At 39.1% G+C, this 16,327-nt stretch overlaps 1 protein-coding gene across 1 annotated transcript; it reads right to left on the bottom strand.

Moving 5' to 3' along the window:
- Positions 1-253: 253 nt before the first annotated feature.
- Positions 254-8,686, bottom strand: SLC24A5 (solute carrier family 24 member 5). The gene is made up of 9 exons (XM_054388074.1): positions 8,569-8,686; positions 8,124-8,303; positions 6,778-6,861; positions 6,590-6,693; positions 6,171-6,271; positions 5,070-5,353; positions 4,121-4,327; positions 1,140-1,241; positions 254-576 (listed from the first exon to the last, which is right to left on the bottom strand). Exons 1-9 carry the CDS (start codon positions 8,684-8,686, stop codon positions 254-256), a joined length of 1,503 nt encoding a protein of 500 aa, XP_054244049.1.
- Between the last annotated feature and the right edge of the window lie 7,641 nt (positions 8,687-16,327).

Raw genomic sequence — 16,327 nt, 5'->3', positions numbered from 1 at the left:
TTTGTTTTATATGTGTGTTGTAGTCATATTGTAATTCTTTACTCTTAAAAAAAAAAAAAAAAAAGGGCTCCAATTAGGCTGTGATGTTTTTGTTCTACTTAATATTACTTTAATGACATGACTTAGTTCTGTAAATAAGACTTAGAGCCCAGTGGGAGTTAGGAAGTTTTTTTTTATTTTGACTAAATGAGGAAACTGATCTTTCTTTCTTGGTTTTATTTTCTTTTTCATCAGTATAAATCATTGATTAAAACTAGTTACCACAGACCCTTCTGGGATTGTTCCCTATGATGCCAAGTTCATATAAAATTGATAATATAGTAAATACTAAGTAAAATACAAGAGAAATTGCTCCAAATTTTTTATCTATTTTCCAGCCATTCAGGTGAACTGCCAGAAAGATAAAAACAACAGAACAGATGAGAGAAATGGCTGTGTATGTCAAACCACTGCTGTTCACTTCTATAGGTCCTGATGTATTTATGAAGGCAGTTCTTATAAACCAGGGTATTCCCAAACACAGCATATCAAACACATTGGATCCTACAACATTAGACATAGCCATATCTCCATTTCCTGTAAAAGAAAATACAAATAAGTCTGCTTAATTGTATTGTACGAAATTGCCAAACTGTTTTGGAGGAACAGACTGTCAGCCCTCCATTTCTCACAGAACACCATTTTCAGACTTTTCATTAAAAGAGCTATTATAGTCATGATTCTACACAACATAGTTTTGGGTACCATAAGCATAAAGAAAAGTTTCCCTAAATCACCAGCATCTGCACAGTTGCACTTAAAATAAGCTAGATAACTGGATTTTAAAATAGCCTATGTTTAAAATACCAAAACCTACAGTTGTGTTTCGCAGTGAAACTGTAACACTTGATAAACAACAAATCAAACCAACCTACACTACTTCTCTGAGATACTCTGAGAGGTTTTTAAATGTCTGAGCCACAGCCTCTTCAGGTAAGCTATTTATTTAGTAGTAGTAAATTTAAGCTCTACAATCTGGAGCAAAAATTTTGAAGTTACTCCTTGAATTTCTGGAAATGTTGATAGAACCGCCTTTTTTGATAGTAATAGTACCTTTTAAACACATCCATTGGAATGAGCCTAAATACCAAAATCTTTACCTTTTCGAGCCACCAGCACACTGGTAACCGTATCTGGTACGCTTGTTCCTGCTGCTAGTAACGTGAGACCCATTACTGACTCTGGAATTCCCAGCGTTTCACCTGCAGTTGATAAGTAACAGTAGAAAATGCAAGCATGTTTTTAGTGTGTCATCCAAAGAAATCACTTTGGACTTAGGTGGAGAAAGGATTAAATTGTACCGTAATTTCAAAAGGAATCTCTTAGCTGACTTGACTAAATATGAAGTGAATGAATCACAAAGTAGTAAAAAACAAGAAAATACCATCCTGTCCTTGTTCCTCAAGCAAATAAAAAAGGAATTGTAGTAGAGTAACCACCTTAAGTTTCTCAAAAATCTGAGTGGAATGTCTCCAGTGGTCAAGACAATACTAATGATGATTTTTTTTTCTTCAGATACAGTAAAAATTTAGGTATTTAACAAGTTACTCTTTTTTTTTTTTTTTTTTTTCCCTTCTGGAAAAATTAAAATGGGTCTTCTACGTTTTTGGGCATTTTGTTGTTAGTGCTCAAAAGTCTCATGAAGCAAGAACTCATATAATCACCCACTCTTTAAAGGAGGAGGAAAAAAGCACATGATTTTCTTGGGGAGGAGGGTCATTAAGATGATTATTAAAATAGTATCTCAACTACATGGCTTTACCATTTCATTCCAATTAGTTCTTTTGTTGGATTTGGAAGAATCAAAATGCAGAATTCTTACATGGCTTGTAAGTGCAAGTAATCCTTCAGAAGTGTGAGTTTCTTCAGGTAAACACTAGTTTAATTTAAGAAAATTTTTAAATTGTTACTAAAACAGCTTATTTTTTCCCCACCTTCCTTTTAGCCCCATAAGTCTGGTAAGTGTAGTAGTTTCTCATTTAAAATAGAGAGATTCAGATCCTCAAAACTGTTTTATCAGTTCCATGATTCATAAGCACCAATATACTAAAATATCTGAATTTTTGTTGTTGTTGAAATATGAATTGTTACTTGCAATATTTGACACAATAAGAAGAGTTTTCTTAAAATAAGAGGCAGTAGTCTCTAAGCCAGGTCAGCAGTGCTTGACTCATTCATACCTACTTGGTCTCTACATCAGTCAAGTAAATTTACATTTGAAACTTTTTGTTGGTTCAGAGGGACTAACATGATCCTGTTGCAGCATTTGTACTCATATTTATACTTCCATCACTCCTAATGCAAGAGATTTGTAGGATGAGGGCCAGCAAGATCACCTTCTGTAAGCCATCTAGGCTGGAAAGTAATGGTTCATGCCAAGCAAAACAAGGTGAAATATGAATGAAACCAGCCTTATGTACCCAACAGTAGCTTTCTGGTCCTTTGAAGGTTGTAAGATAGAATCTGAACTCAGGTAAATAGTTTTCTTAAATAAATTTATCTTCTATTTAATGTGTAGGGTTTGTTTTTTGTTGTTGTTGATTTTGTGATTTGTTCTTCTTGTGGGGGTGGGGTTAGTTGTTTGTTGTTTTGTTTTGTTTTTTCTAGCAAGTGACCATAAGGAGAAAATGGTGTTCTTTTTCTAGTCTTTAATTTTGTGTATCAGTAGCAATATTATGCTAGAAGTAGTCAGATTTTCTTTGCTAGCATCAAAAACATGTATTAATTTAGGCTTGTTCTTGACCATCCAAATTTAGTCCCCAGCTATAATGCCTTTGTGACATTCTGATAGGCTCTTTATGCAACAGTAGAATCTTTGAGTCCTTCATGAAAGAACCTGGACTTGAATATACTGGGTGTGACTTTTAGTATCTTAACATGTAAATAGAACATATTTGACCTAGAAGTAGTGGGCCAAAGGCCCCAATACTGCTTGTGATGACTCTTCAAAGTGTACTAACACTAGTACACTATTTGAATCTACACTGTACCTGCTTTTATATGAATTAGTGCTTTGTCTAGTAAAACAGCAATAACTTTCATTTGATTCCTGTTTCAAAAGGCTTCTAGTATTCAGACAGTAAGCCCATGCTCTTTAGATACAAGTTGAAAATTATTTGACCAGGGAGTGAACCTGGTGGGTGTTGTGTCCAGTGATCTACTAGTAATTTCTCAAAGATTTACCAAATGTAGAGGTATGTTTCTGCATTGAACAAGGAGTTATTCATTGAACTTACATTGAAAAGAAGTTTAGGATGCTGAACTAGTGGAATACTTGAATAGGATTAGTAAGCTATAATGTGAAAATGGCAAGCTTTGTAACTTTTTCTTGTTTAGAGGTTTGCTTTCTGCTTGTTCTTAAAATTAAAAACTGGATTATTCTCAAGATGACTGGAGAAACAGTGAAATGAGGAGATCTTTAGTACCTTAAGAGAATGTTTTTACACCTGGGTTCATACCCCTTCTCATTAGATGCAATTATTTTACTGCTTCACTTGATAATACAGATTTGCGAGAGGTATACATACACACACTAAAAATGTTTTATAAACACATGACACTATAGTCGAAATAGTGCAAAAATGTGGGAGGTGTTTTTGGCAGTTAATTTTATGCCAAATGTCTTACTCTACTGTTAAGAAAATTACTGATACAGAAATAATGGTTCGTGTGCAGAACCCTGAAGCTTTAATTCTAATCTTGGTGGATTCTGTGTTTGTCACCTATCAGCTTCACAAGTTTATGGCTGTCTACCTAAGTGTTTCACTTCCTGAAGCAGCTTAATGCAAATGCCTCTTTAAATAAAGGCTGGGATGTTTTCTTGTAGCTATGTAAACAAATTCTTTTATGTGATGGTAAGCACTCTGAAGCAGCTGAAGTTGTTTTCAGTAGATGGAAGAAGGTAGCAAACTAAGCAGTCAAAGTGTTGGTTTTGTTTGTTGTATTTTCTACAGCAAAGTATGTGTTGCTAAACTGACTGTTAATTGTGGAAAGGAAAATTCTTCACAGGGAGAAAACTGGGTTTTTTTCAGTGATTCCCAATTGGCTGATTCTGTATAGCAGCAGTACTTTAGGTACCTACCTGCTATTGTTACCATCCATACAAGAACATAAGTTATTGCAGAAATCCATGCTGCTGAAATTAAAAATGTCACCATGAACCAGTTCCTCCAAAACTGTTTTCTGCAGTCTGGTATAGTCAAATACAGTAGTGTGATAATAGGAAGCGATAACACCCACAAAATTCTCTTCATATCTGCATCAGGCATGGTGAAGACACTCGGATGATCTGTTTGAAGAAAGAGTAACTATTTTAAATTGTTTGAATCCATAGCATAGGTATATCACTGGCCTCTACTTGTGGGAAAACTGGAAAAAGGTAAATATTTTTAAGTTCTAGCAATGGTCTTGCCCACTACCTGCATCACGCTAGACAAAATTCTGAAATCAATTGTTCTTTATTACCACATCACTAGGAGAAAACTAAGATGGATGAAAAATGAACTTTTCTATGAAGGTTTGCGCAAAATGTTTACCGAGAGCAAGTACCAACTGCTGTGTTTTGCCTAAGTAAAGAGGAAATTGAGCATCTGCAGGCATCTCATAACTATTCATTTACTTCTGATGTCATGCATATTTTGGGTTATGAAACTGCCATTGTCATAAAAGAAGTATATATATATTGGTACGATGCCAGCATATAATGTATAATATATCAGTGTATAATATATCAGCAGATAATGCATTTCACAAGCAGTGTTGCCGGAAAGTTTCAAATGTGCACGGTGAAGATTGATGGATGTTGGCTGTTCTAATATGACACAAATGAAGAACTGTCCTAGCATTCCTCTAGCCACTCAAGTCACTACTCTGATTTTGCTTTATGTTATATTCCAGGGAAGAATAATGATTGACTTAAATAATTGGCTGGAGATCTGTGGTGAACAAAATGTTAATAATATCCTGGAATCTGGTCTTTATTAAAACTGATGCAGACGGCATGCAGAGTACTAGAGATAACTGTAATATACCTTCAGAGATTTCATTGAGCCCATGCAAGCTTGATGAAAGCTGAGAGTAGTCTAGGTCATCTTGAAAAATTCCACTATCTGTTCTTGACTGCTGACGAATTAGAGGTCCACCCGTTTCTCTCCATCCAACCAGTGGCTGCTGCTCAGCATTCTCTTCCATAGCTTTTGTAAAACACATACAGCAGGGACTAAACTTCTTCATGAGGTATTGGTTGATTTTAATGTCAAAACATAGTACCAGAATATAACAACCATATATCAATAATAAGGATGCACTTTCATACCTAGAATGAAAACCAGATATTTTCTTTTTGCATAGCATGTAATATAAAAATACCCCACACTAACTTTTTTAAATGGCTGCTGTAAGGGGGGAGAGAGAGAGAAAATTTACATGACTACCAAAAGAAACACAAAAGCATCTATTTACAGTTGTATGGCTGTGTCATGGAAGTCCATCACTGTCCCTCTATCTTTCAGAAGTTTGATTAATTCCCCTCCTCTGCAAAATTTTAGTGTATTGTTTAGCTGCATGTTTTCTGGGGGGTCTTAGTGATTGAACATTTTACTTATGTTTGTGAAATTGAGCCTTTGTGTACCGGTTAAAGAGACGGATAGCATGTGCTAGTTGGAGTTAGGAACTCGGAGATTAGTGCTGGACCTGACTGACTTGAGAAAGCAGGAGCTTCCGTTGACAGAGCAGAGTTAAAACATCAGAAGCTCATGATCTGCTTCTGCCAGATGTGTTTTTCTTAACAGTGATGCTATCACATGAAAGTCTTAAAAGGAGTAAACTATGAAATGTAGTTGCTATGCTAAAACAGTTATGATAGAAATTGCAAAGTCTGTACAGACAAACCTATGCAGATCAAGCTTTATAAATAGTCAGTGTTTGAGTGTTTAGGTAATAGTCTTTACAAGGATTATGACTTTCTACTGTTTTTTTTTTTTTTTTTTTTTTTTTAAAGCAAACAGGATGTTTATTTCGTTTTAGAGAAGGGCAGTTCAGACTGCTTAAAGTTTGGGTTTTGGGATTATTTTTCATAACACTGTCTTGGTAATTTCCAGTCAACATGAATTCAACACTACTTGTGCTCTTACCAGTAAATTCTGTTGTCGGATATCATCGCAAGGACCGCCGCTGCACTAACTGTGTATGCCAGACAGTCTCTGAACAGAGGCCAACAGGATAGCCTCGAAACCTGCAGATCACAGATTGATTTACTTTTCTTAAATTTGTCTGTAATACTTTCACTAAGCGCTGTAAATGCTGCATCAATATGTTGTTTCTATATTATGTAAAGATTTAAGATTCCTAGGAATGACTTAAGTATGATATTTAACAAGTTAGTGTTTTTAAAAACTTTCATAGCAAGTTACCTTAAAACTGATTACATGCTGGTTTTGCTACTAAATAATAAACTTGGCAGTTGTCATAGAAAGTCTCTTGGTTTTTTTGGCAAATCAGAAAGGCTAACCATTTGGCTCTTAGAAGCAGAACTATCAAAGTTGATACATACCACACTGGAAAGCAGCCCACAAGCTGCAGAAATACCAAGAAGATTATAGATTGCCGATCCAAGGATGGTGCTGACACCAATATCTCCCTTTGTCACGAAGACCCCTATAAGCAAAATGACTCTCTGGTGTGTTTCAGTTTGGCATGCAGAGAATTCCAGATTCTGAAGAGTGAAAATATGTTACTTACCTAGAAAAGCAGTGACAAGCTCTGGAGCAGAGCTTCCAGCAGCCATAAAAGTTGCTCCAGCAACATCCTGAGAGAGGCCAAGGCCTGAGGATAGAGGAGAAAAATTACTTTAAATTAAGTGTACAGACTATTTCTTGCATTAGTAAATAATGTTAGAAGCTACTATAGTTTAATAAAATTAACTTTGCCTGCTTTCAATGCATTTATCAGAAATTGGTAAAATAATATACTGAAAACATCTTCCTTTATTGGGCTGACTTATGCTTAACTTTATTACAGAAATTATTTTATAGGCCAGAAAAGAAGTACTTATAATACAAGAGATGTGGGCATGATCTCAAAATGTAAACTAGGCATATATGTGTGGGCTTTAACTCTATTTCATAGGGATCATAATTGAAGGGAAACGCCCTGGATTCTAGTTGATACTGCTACCTGATCCATGTGAAGTTTATCTTGTAGGGAAACCCATGCTACTGTATCTTCACATACCAGAAATACTAGTTCAATTCAAACCAGTGCTGCAATCTTAAAACTAAATTTTCACTTTTCATGGACAGTCTTGATTGAATGAAACGAGATTTTTGTTCTGGTAAGTTGACTAGTTCTGATCTGTGGATCAAGTTCTGCACACCAAAACCAGAGACATACAGTTAATTATAAAAAAAAAGTCTGACATGCTTATTTATCATCAATAAATCAGCTCTAGAGCAATGTAAGCTCTATAAGCTTACATTTTTGTAGATGTTTTGGTCTGGAGAAAGTTTTCCAGTGTTCAAGGAGGAGTTTCCCTAGGCAACTTTTTTTAGTTCTTGAAAACCTGAAGTTTCAGCCTAGACCATTTCAGTGGTCTGCTGAAGCCAGTGGAATTATTACAGGTACTGGATTTCACAGAGTAGTTGTAACTGGTATTCCCTTCCCTCTTCTGTCATACCTTTAGTATGTAAACAGTAGATCATACTGACCTAATATTCAATATTTTGAGAGAAATTCAGAAGCTTGAGCAACTTAATTCCTATATTTTAATTTCTTTTACTAGTAACCTGGACATACAGCTGCTCACCCTAAAGTTGTACCATCAGTTTAATTAGTAATGAGGAAATGTTAAGATTTTGCTTTCCTTGTCCCTACAGGAAATTCTAAACATGAGTGTAATCAGTATGTTGTTTCAATAGAGTATTTATATGTCCTATCAAATGAATTTGTGTTGTTAAGTCTGGCTAGGCACACAAATTGTAAAACTTTACTTTTGTCTCCAGAGCACTCAACCTCAAAACTTTTTTAGAGACAGTATCTAACACCAAACTGCCCAGTTTTACAGGAAAAAGGTCACTATGTTCACTTACATTCACTGATGATCTCTAGTGAAGGTAGAAAGTAATCATCGCACACGATGGACACGGCCAAAAACATGTAAAGAATGATTAAAAAGTAGATAACGATTCCTCCATCCTTTCTCTCCTGTGGTGTAAAAAATCCTTCAGGAAACTCCGATGAAGAAGAAAGGACACAACTTGTCCTATTTTCTGAAAATGGAGTACAAAGGTATTACATCCTCATACCTTTCTACGTTCCAGGCTGTAGGAATGTGGATTAGAACTACAACAGGAGAGGGGCTTCGGTGGATTCTGGCCCTCGGGTAGTTCTGTGTTTCTTCTGGGGACAAGGACAACTGCAGCAATGTCATCCAAGCATTGCTCACCCGAGGAGAGAGAGTAAGGCAGCTAGCCGCCGGTGCTGGGCTGCCCAGCCCAGCGGGACGATCCTCAAGCCCGGCAGGACGGCTCCTACCTGCGTCCGCGGCGAGGCGCTGGGCCCTCGCTCCCTGCGGCGGCGGCTGCCAGGCCACCAGTGAGACCAGCAGCAGCGGCAGCACCGTCCGCCGGCGCCCGCCCGCTCCCCAGCGCATCTCGGCGGCCTCGGCGCAGCTCTGAGCGCGGGCGGCGGCGGCGGCGGGCGATAGGGCCGGCAGGGTCACGTGGGGGCCGCGCCTCCTGCGGCGGGCTCGGGGCTCCTGGCAGGGCTCTGCTGGGGGTTCCCGGCCCCAGCCCGGATGCGCAGGATGTGCGAGGGATCTTGCAGGGCAGCTTTCGCCTCGGGCTCCTAGCGTTGCGGGCAGGGCCTCCCGGGGCTGGCCCGCGCCTGAGGAGCCAGTCCGGGTGCCGCTTTCCGGCTGTCGCCGTCTATCGCTCTGTGTCTGCGGCAGGACGCGAGGTTTTGGCCATCACGAGTGCTTTTCTGGCGCAATCTGCAGACCGCGTTGTCCAGGCACCGTGTGAGTTTCAAGACGCAGAAAGTGAATTTAAGCTTACTCCGCGGCATCTTTTTTTTTTTTTTTTTTTTTTTTTTTGGTGCCCTGAGAGTTTCTGTCAAGGTTCCGTGCTGGGTTGTACAAAGCACCACTCCCGCCCTTCGCCAGAGCAGGAGATGTTCATCCTATTTAGGTGAAGGATTCGGCAAGAACAAAGCTGAGACCTACCACAATCCCCCCCCCTTCAGACCCAGTTCACTGCACTTCTTTGTCTAGTGACCTTTCCACAGTGAAGTCATGTGTGTAATTGAGGATTAAATAGTAAAGTACAGTCTTTTAGCAAGATGGCTTTGTAAAGTCTTTCCCCTCACTCCTCCCCACTCACTGGTTTCTCAAGGAAGAGTTGTGTTTCCATTGAATCAGACACATGCCTCCACAAACATTTTGAACTCCACTATGCCCATGCTATTCCTAATAATTTTTTAGGTGCTGGGTTGATGCTATACAGTTGTGAGAAAGAAGTGCAAACTAAAAATACTGCTTTACTTCAGTTGCATCTAATCTCTCTAAACACTTCCTGCCCCTTGCATAAATGGTATTCGGCTAACATGTAATCAGCTGCTCTCTAGGACACGGGAGATGAGATAAAATAAAAAAGTGGATATTTTTCCCCTAGATTGAATCAAACAGAATCATATGGCCACCAGTAGAATATGAACACGGACTCTCAGAGAAAAAATTTTGGGAACAAATTCTGTAGCAATTGCTGTTGCCTATTTCTGACCCCCTAGAATTCTTTCTACTAGAGCAATAACGATTTTAATGGTCAAGATTTTTAGGGGTGACACCTAACTTTCAGAAATGAGTTATCTATGCTCTCTGAAAACCAGACTATATCAGAGTTATGGCAGCTGCTGCTTCTCCTGCTTTACAGGAGAAAATAAATCATTTTGATCTTGAAAGATTTAAGGATTTTCTTCTGAATCCCACTACCAGAATAAAACAGTAGGAATTTTCTTGTCAAAATTACTGGTGATTCTTTCCTTACATAGGTCAACAGTAAGGGCTTTGTTATCAAGTGGCTTTTTGACACTGGTTCTGTTTCATATAGCTTATCACTTGCCTACTCTTAAAACCTCAGCATAATATTCCAATATCAGCTGCTTCACTTAAATTGAGATTTTTTTTTTTATGGTATGCTCCTTTTTTACTGATTTAAATTACTTATGAGCTTGCCATTCTGAGGGGAATGAGGTCTCCAGTACAGCAATGTGCTTACTGTGTAGTTAGGAAAGCTCAGTCATGTGATTTCAGGATTTGAAGGTTTCACTATGCTCTGTTCAAGCTCTAATTCCTTTCTATAGGGACTCACTCTCCAAGCATAGCTGAAGCAAAGCCGGATCTCTCACTGACGACTGAAGCCCACTTAGTTTGCTGAGGAGTTGTGAATGAGCTTGCTGCTCTTGCAGCCTCCATGCCAAGCACAGCCATGGAGAGACCATCAAACAAAAAAAAAACCATCCCATAGTCTCCCAGCATGAGGAAGCACGCACTATGTATCTGCATGCTTGACCTGGTGCAAAATTACTCACAGACAGACTGTGTTTTGGCCTCAGCATGGCTGACTGCCTGGTCTGGGCTATTTCAGCCTAAGGCATCATTCTGCAAAGCTGAGGTGGGTCAAATAATAGTGCAGATTTACTGTGTGCTTCTGCATTTTTTGGCTGCTGTCAAGGTAAAGCTGTACTCTGTTTAGTAGTAAAAATAATAGATAAATGAATTTTTCAGAGCATCTGAAGGAGAGAGTAGGGTGCCTGTTGGCTACTCAGGTTGCTAAGATTAGTGATGGAAAGGTCCTATGGCCAACCAAGTACAGATCTCTTAAAGAGTAAGGTAGCATCAAACTACAGCAGCTGTAGCTTGTTTCCAAGTGACCATATTCTGGTGTGATCTACTATACTGAATGCCTTGTTCAGTTGTTTTGCTGCTCTTTGAGGCACAAGGAGGCTGGGCCATCTTATTTCAGCTGTGTCTTGTTTCGGGGAGAGGTGGGAGAAAATGTTAATTGGGACAAGCTGTGTTGCTGCACAGTGGGCACTCATTTTCTTGTGAGTGTAAGACTTCAGTACTTCTGTAGAAGTCCATGAAGGAGGTTTTTTTCTATAAGCTGTGGTTATGATGTCAGAAGACAGAACATATGATGAGGAAAAAAGCACGTGAGTTTATCAGAATTTAAGGAGAACTTGAATTCTTGTGGGTAGGATCCAGTTCTCAGAAAAAATATGAAGATAGCATGATGGATCCATGACTAGCTTAAAACAACAAAAATAATATATTTTTTTATGGGCTGGGCTCCTGTCTTACTCAGGGGAGAAAAAGGAGGTAGAGATCTTAGTAAGGGAGCTGTAGCTAGCTTAGACATAGATGATCACCATTACTGAATACAGCAAGAAAACTCCTTAAGACCAATGAGGTGTTAGGAAGCAGACGTTTCTTTCTTTTGGAGCCAGGCACATAAGGGATCATTCTACCTAATTGTACCAAAGCCAGTAAAATTCAGAGAATATCTGCTTGCATTTCATACGTAATGATATTTTTTCTAAGAAGTGGAATTTGTTATATATATATACATCTCTTACACTCATGCTCATTACATACTGTGGGGGTTCCCTGGAGGTCATTTGAGGTGTCCATTCTCTTCCTCTTTATGGCTTTTAGCTGAACTTTGCAAATGCTCTCTAGGCTGTCTGATACAGTTAATGAGACAAGCTGACGCAGAGTCAGTCTAAACCAATTCGCTCTGCTTAACTTCTTTCTCAAGCCCACAGTTACAGTTTCTTATTGTTTATGCAGTTAATGATACTCAGTTTACACAACAGATAAATTCTATGAGGATTACATATTCCTAAATGTCCTAAGTTAGTACAGTATCAATCATATATACTTGTACAGGAATGCTGAATTTCCCTGCCTTCTTTAATTACAAATGAACTTGCAGTTTTCCTTCTAACTCAAGCAGCAACTTGCTGTTTTAATCACAGTTCAGTGTCTGATCCTTGTGGTTGTGGTTTTGGGGTTGTCTTTGCTTGTTTGTTTGGGATTTTTTGGTAGTGGTCTGTATAAAACTAGCTCAGTCTGGGTTTGGATTCATATATTGGACAGCCCCAGCCAGGGCTAATAGGATTGCCTCTTAGTGTTAACTGTACCCTTTTACTATGGTTCCTGTCCCAGTGTGTGGCCCCTGTGCACAGCTGTGCTTTCATCATACGGTGGTCTGTGCATGTGTACAATATTTATGCTCCCCGTTACAAGACCTAATGTGCTGAGCAACAAAATAAGTGAAGGTGTCATCCTTAAAAAAACCCAAAACCACAAACTCCAAAACTTCAACATTTTTGTGATGATCTGGTGTTATCCCTATTTTGCAGAAAATAAGATGAAGATGAAAAGGCAACTGAGTACCTGGCCTGCTGCTGTGAGGCGGGGCTGTGCTGATGCTGTTTGGAAGGTCAGTTTCCACATTCCCTTTCTTTTGTTCATGAGGCTCATGTGGCTTCTTTGGAGGCTAGAGTAAATGTGTAAAACAGTGGTTTCTAAAAGAGCTGATAGAATAAATTCTCTTACCCTAAGGTGCTCAGATATCACCCTAAGGTGATGAGATAGATACTTCACCATTGCAAAGTTAAAATGAGTCTCTTCGGTGTAACCCCATTATTCTTCATTTAAAAGATAAATATACCATCATTGTCAGACCAGATATTCCCCTTTGTCAGCATTACATGGCTCACTTCCTAGATCTAGATAGATTGATGATGGCTGTTTAATATTCTTTCCTCCATAACCAATGATTTGAGAGTTGCCAACTCTCATGATGGCTGCTGTTTTTCTTAAAGCATCAGCTTGATGTACGTTAACCACACAAGAATCATAGCTTGCTTTCTCTTCCTTTCAAATAAATAGTTGTAGAGAAAGCTTGAAAAAGAGGATCTGAACATCTAATGCTGGAGGCAAACCAACACATGACAAATTCTTTTCAAGCTAATCTCATGACCTGGGGAAGGAGTGATAAGTTATATCGTGCCTTTAGAACAACGTCCAAGAGAAGGATTTGATTTCTGACCCTTAGCTCCCTGAAGTACACAAGAGATAATTGCTCTTGCTATGAACACGTCTGAAGATCCACTGGAAGATACAATTCAACTGCTGTCCCTGGTGACAACCAGGAAAGCTGCTGAACTGTGAAGGGATGATGTGTGGTAACCAGCTCTTGTGAGCCAAATTTATTCTAGGACTCTTGGTCTTCATGTTCTGACCTCGCACATGTGATGAACAGTTTTTATGTGAAATTATGCACAGTGTAAGGTTTTAGGTGATCCATAATTAGACTTCAGTGTTAATACATCTGTGAACTAAAGGAGAGAAGCTTCCAGCTTTTCAAGTTGTTCAGTCTGGCTGCCTCCAGCTGTGTTTCAGTCACTAAGAGGGAGCCATGAGGTTATTTCTGGCAGGCAGATCATGGAAGCATTCACATTATGTGGTCAGTGGGAGGTAGGTGAAGGTGGGGAGTTGTTGACACTGCCTTCTTCTGTGGGGATTGCAATTGTGGAACGTCTTCCATGTAAGCTGTGGAGTCAAGTCCCTCCCTGTGATTGTGTGGATTGTATCCTGACAAAGCCATAGCTTAACTTGGGGCTACTTACCATGAAAAAAGCTAGAAACTTCTTGGCCAGATGTTTTGTTTTCTTGTTCTCAAGTGAATGCCTAATGAATGGAGAACATACTGCTGCTAATTAGAGAAGACTGAATCTGTTCATTTTGATGCCCGGGGTTTTCTGTTTTCCCAGTAATTCAAACATACAAAATTGCCCCTTCCATCTTTGGACCCAAAGACCTCCCTATATATATAGTTTCTTTGTTGACACTCTACCCTAGTTCTCATGGTCTTGCTCACTGAGTGGTATGATCAGGACACTGAATGAATCTCTCAAATTCAAAATGAAACATGCCCAGATTAAATGTATTTAAAATTTCAATCAGTGAGAATTTTTCCAGTAGTATTTGAATGCTCCTCTATGGTAACTACCTTCCTTTAGTTAAAAGTCCTCATTAAAATAATCGGAATGTATCGTAAATGTCAGTTCTAGTGGCCCCATGAAACTGCATGTCTGATGGTGACTGACCATCCAGACTAGTGACATCAGAGTAGTGACCTTGCTGCAAAGGCTAAATAGCCCTATATATACTGCCTATTTATACTTTTAACGTGCAAATACATCTCTGTATGCTAGGAGAGGAGGGCTATTGCTAGCCAGTAATAATGCTGTAGAGCAGTAGCCAGTAATAATGCTGTAGAGCAGTGTCTTTGCTTAGTTCTTGTTTGGTATCTCAATATATCTAGTGTCTTTAGAACATCTTAAGGCTGTGAAGCTCAGAAGGCTGTGCGTAGTCTAAAAATATAGAAAATTGTGGATGCTTCAAGCACGTGTCAGCTGTTTGTATGCAGGATAGCCAAAAAAATGGAGGAAAATGTTGAAGCTTGTGTGTGGAGATCTATGGATAATAGTAATGTTGCATCATGGTTGCTTGAGGTTGGTCTGTTCCATCCCTCCATCTGTTTGTGAACAGACACAGTCAGTTCTATATCTAATGTACTGTTGTATCAGTGGAGCAGGTAAATACGCTCTAAAACATACAGGACAGTAGATTCTGGCAATGAGGGAGTCACACAGTTTTTTGATAAAAGCTTGGATGGTTTGTTTTCTGGTTTTTGGTTGGTTTAGTTGTTTTGTTTTGTTTTTCCCCTCCCTTCCAACTAGGCAAAGTCATGCTTCTGTGGACAAAGGAAAACCAGAGAACACAAAACTGCTTCCTTGCCTGCATTTTCTAAGCTTGTCTTTTCCTGACAGTGTTGTGCACCAAGGAGTTCTGGTCCCTCTCAGTGACTTTTTCTTCCACTTGTTTTCTTCCTCTTCCTGTTGGCAGACACTTCAACAGTTGTGCTAGTACTCACGCTGGAGTATATGCTTGTTTTTCTCACACCTTCAAGTCTGTTTGCCATGGCTTCTTTTTTTTTTTTTTTTTTTTTTACTTTAGCTCCCACTCTGTCTGTCTTGAGGCTTGGCTTCATCTGCTGCCTGACATCCTTTCAGTGCGCTTCTCTTGAACCGCTTTGGAGGTCAAGACGTGTGCAGAAGCTGCGTGTAACAGCCTCTGTGGTCTGCTGGGTCTGTTAAAGTTTTGCTGCTGCTTTTCATTGTATTGATAAGGAAACAGTCTAGCTGCTCTGGCAACTTTCAGCTGACCTTGATTTTGCAAGTACTTAGGAGTTTACAATCTGAATAAAATGGAAATTATTATAATTATAATATTATTCTTGGGTTATTGCCTGCAAGTTCTGTAATCTTAGTGATATCTGAGGAGATAAAATAAACTCAGTATGTAAGTGTCTGTATATAAACATGAAATCATGTTTTCTCCAATGCAATTGCATCTTTTCGTGTATTCCTGTAACTGAACAAGCATTACAAAAATAATTATTATTGACGTACTAGAGAAGAGACATGTTTAATTCTATCTTACAGGATACCAAGTAGTTTCATCAGATAACATCAGCATGTACTAATGTTATTGACAGTGTAATAGTTGTTGATTTGAAAATGTTTCTGTTTCAGAAATTGATTGCTAAAAGACAGTCTATTTGGAAATGTGACTTGTGTAGGTTAGGTTGTGTTGCTGTGCATCAGCACAGAGGAGACTTCTTGAATTTAAAAGTACCTTCAGGTTATGGTGCAGTATCTGTGATGCTAACCTTTTGTTGCTTTGTGCATGTTGTGGTATGCTCCTGGAAATTCTGTCTTCCTCCCCTCACCCCTGTGCAGCATTAGGGGTGAGGCCAGTAGGGAAAAGAAGAGCTTTGTTGCTTTTTGATTGTGCTTTTGCTGAGGAGAGGAGAAAGGGGGAAGTGGAGAACAGTTTTCTCAGGAGATGGAGCAGAAACCTTTGTGGCAGCCTGGCTAGAGTGAAGAGGCCTAAGTCTGTTGTGTGTTCTGCAATGAGGAGGGGGGACAACAAGCTGAAGAGCAGAAACTTCTAGGCAAACATAGCCGAATGGCTGTATGTGAAAAAGATGGTCTAGAGAGTTAGCTCCGTGAGTCTGGAGTTTATGAAAACTGTCTGAAATTCAGCTGGAACTTCTTATATATATATATGTGTGTATAAACACCCCCCCTCTCTCCTATCTTTCCTCTGAAAACACTGTAAGCTTTATAGGAGGGTGAAGGAACAAATCAATTCTGTGGT

Source organism: Indicator indicator, chromosome 16 (genome assembly GCF_027791375.1).
Source record: "Indicator indicator isolate 239-I01 chromosome 16, UM_Iind_1.1, whole genome shotgun sequence".
Taxonomy (NCBI): domain Eukaryota; kingdom Metazoa; phylum Chordata; class Aves; order Piciformes; family Indicatoridae; genus Indicator; species Indicator indicator.
The sequence above is the reverse complement of the archived record's forward strand: the minus strand, read 5'-3'. Positions and strand labels throughout refer to the sequence as shown.

What these genes read in the sequence shown, in the direction of transcription:
- SLC24A5 (XM_054388074.1), bottom strand. Translation starts at nt 8,686, where the DNA reads ATGCGCTGGGGAGCGGGCGGGCGCCGGCGGACGGTGCTGCCGCTGCTG. An exon ending in GCTCAATGAAATCTCTGAAG is followed by an intron (nt 4,328 to 5,069) that starts GTATATTACAGT and finishes TTCTTCAAACAG; the next exon opens with ATCATCCGAGTGTCTTCACC. An exon ending in TGTGCTGGTGGCTCGAAAAG is followed by an intron (nt 577 to 1,139) that starts GTAAAGATTTTG and finishes TTTCTTTTACAG; the next exon opens with GAAATGGAGATATGGCTATG.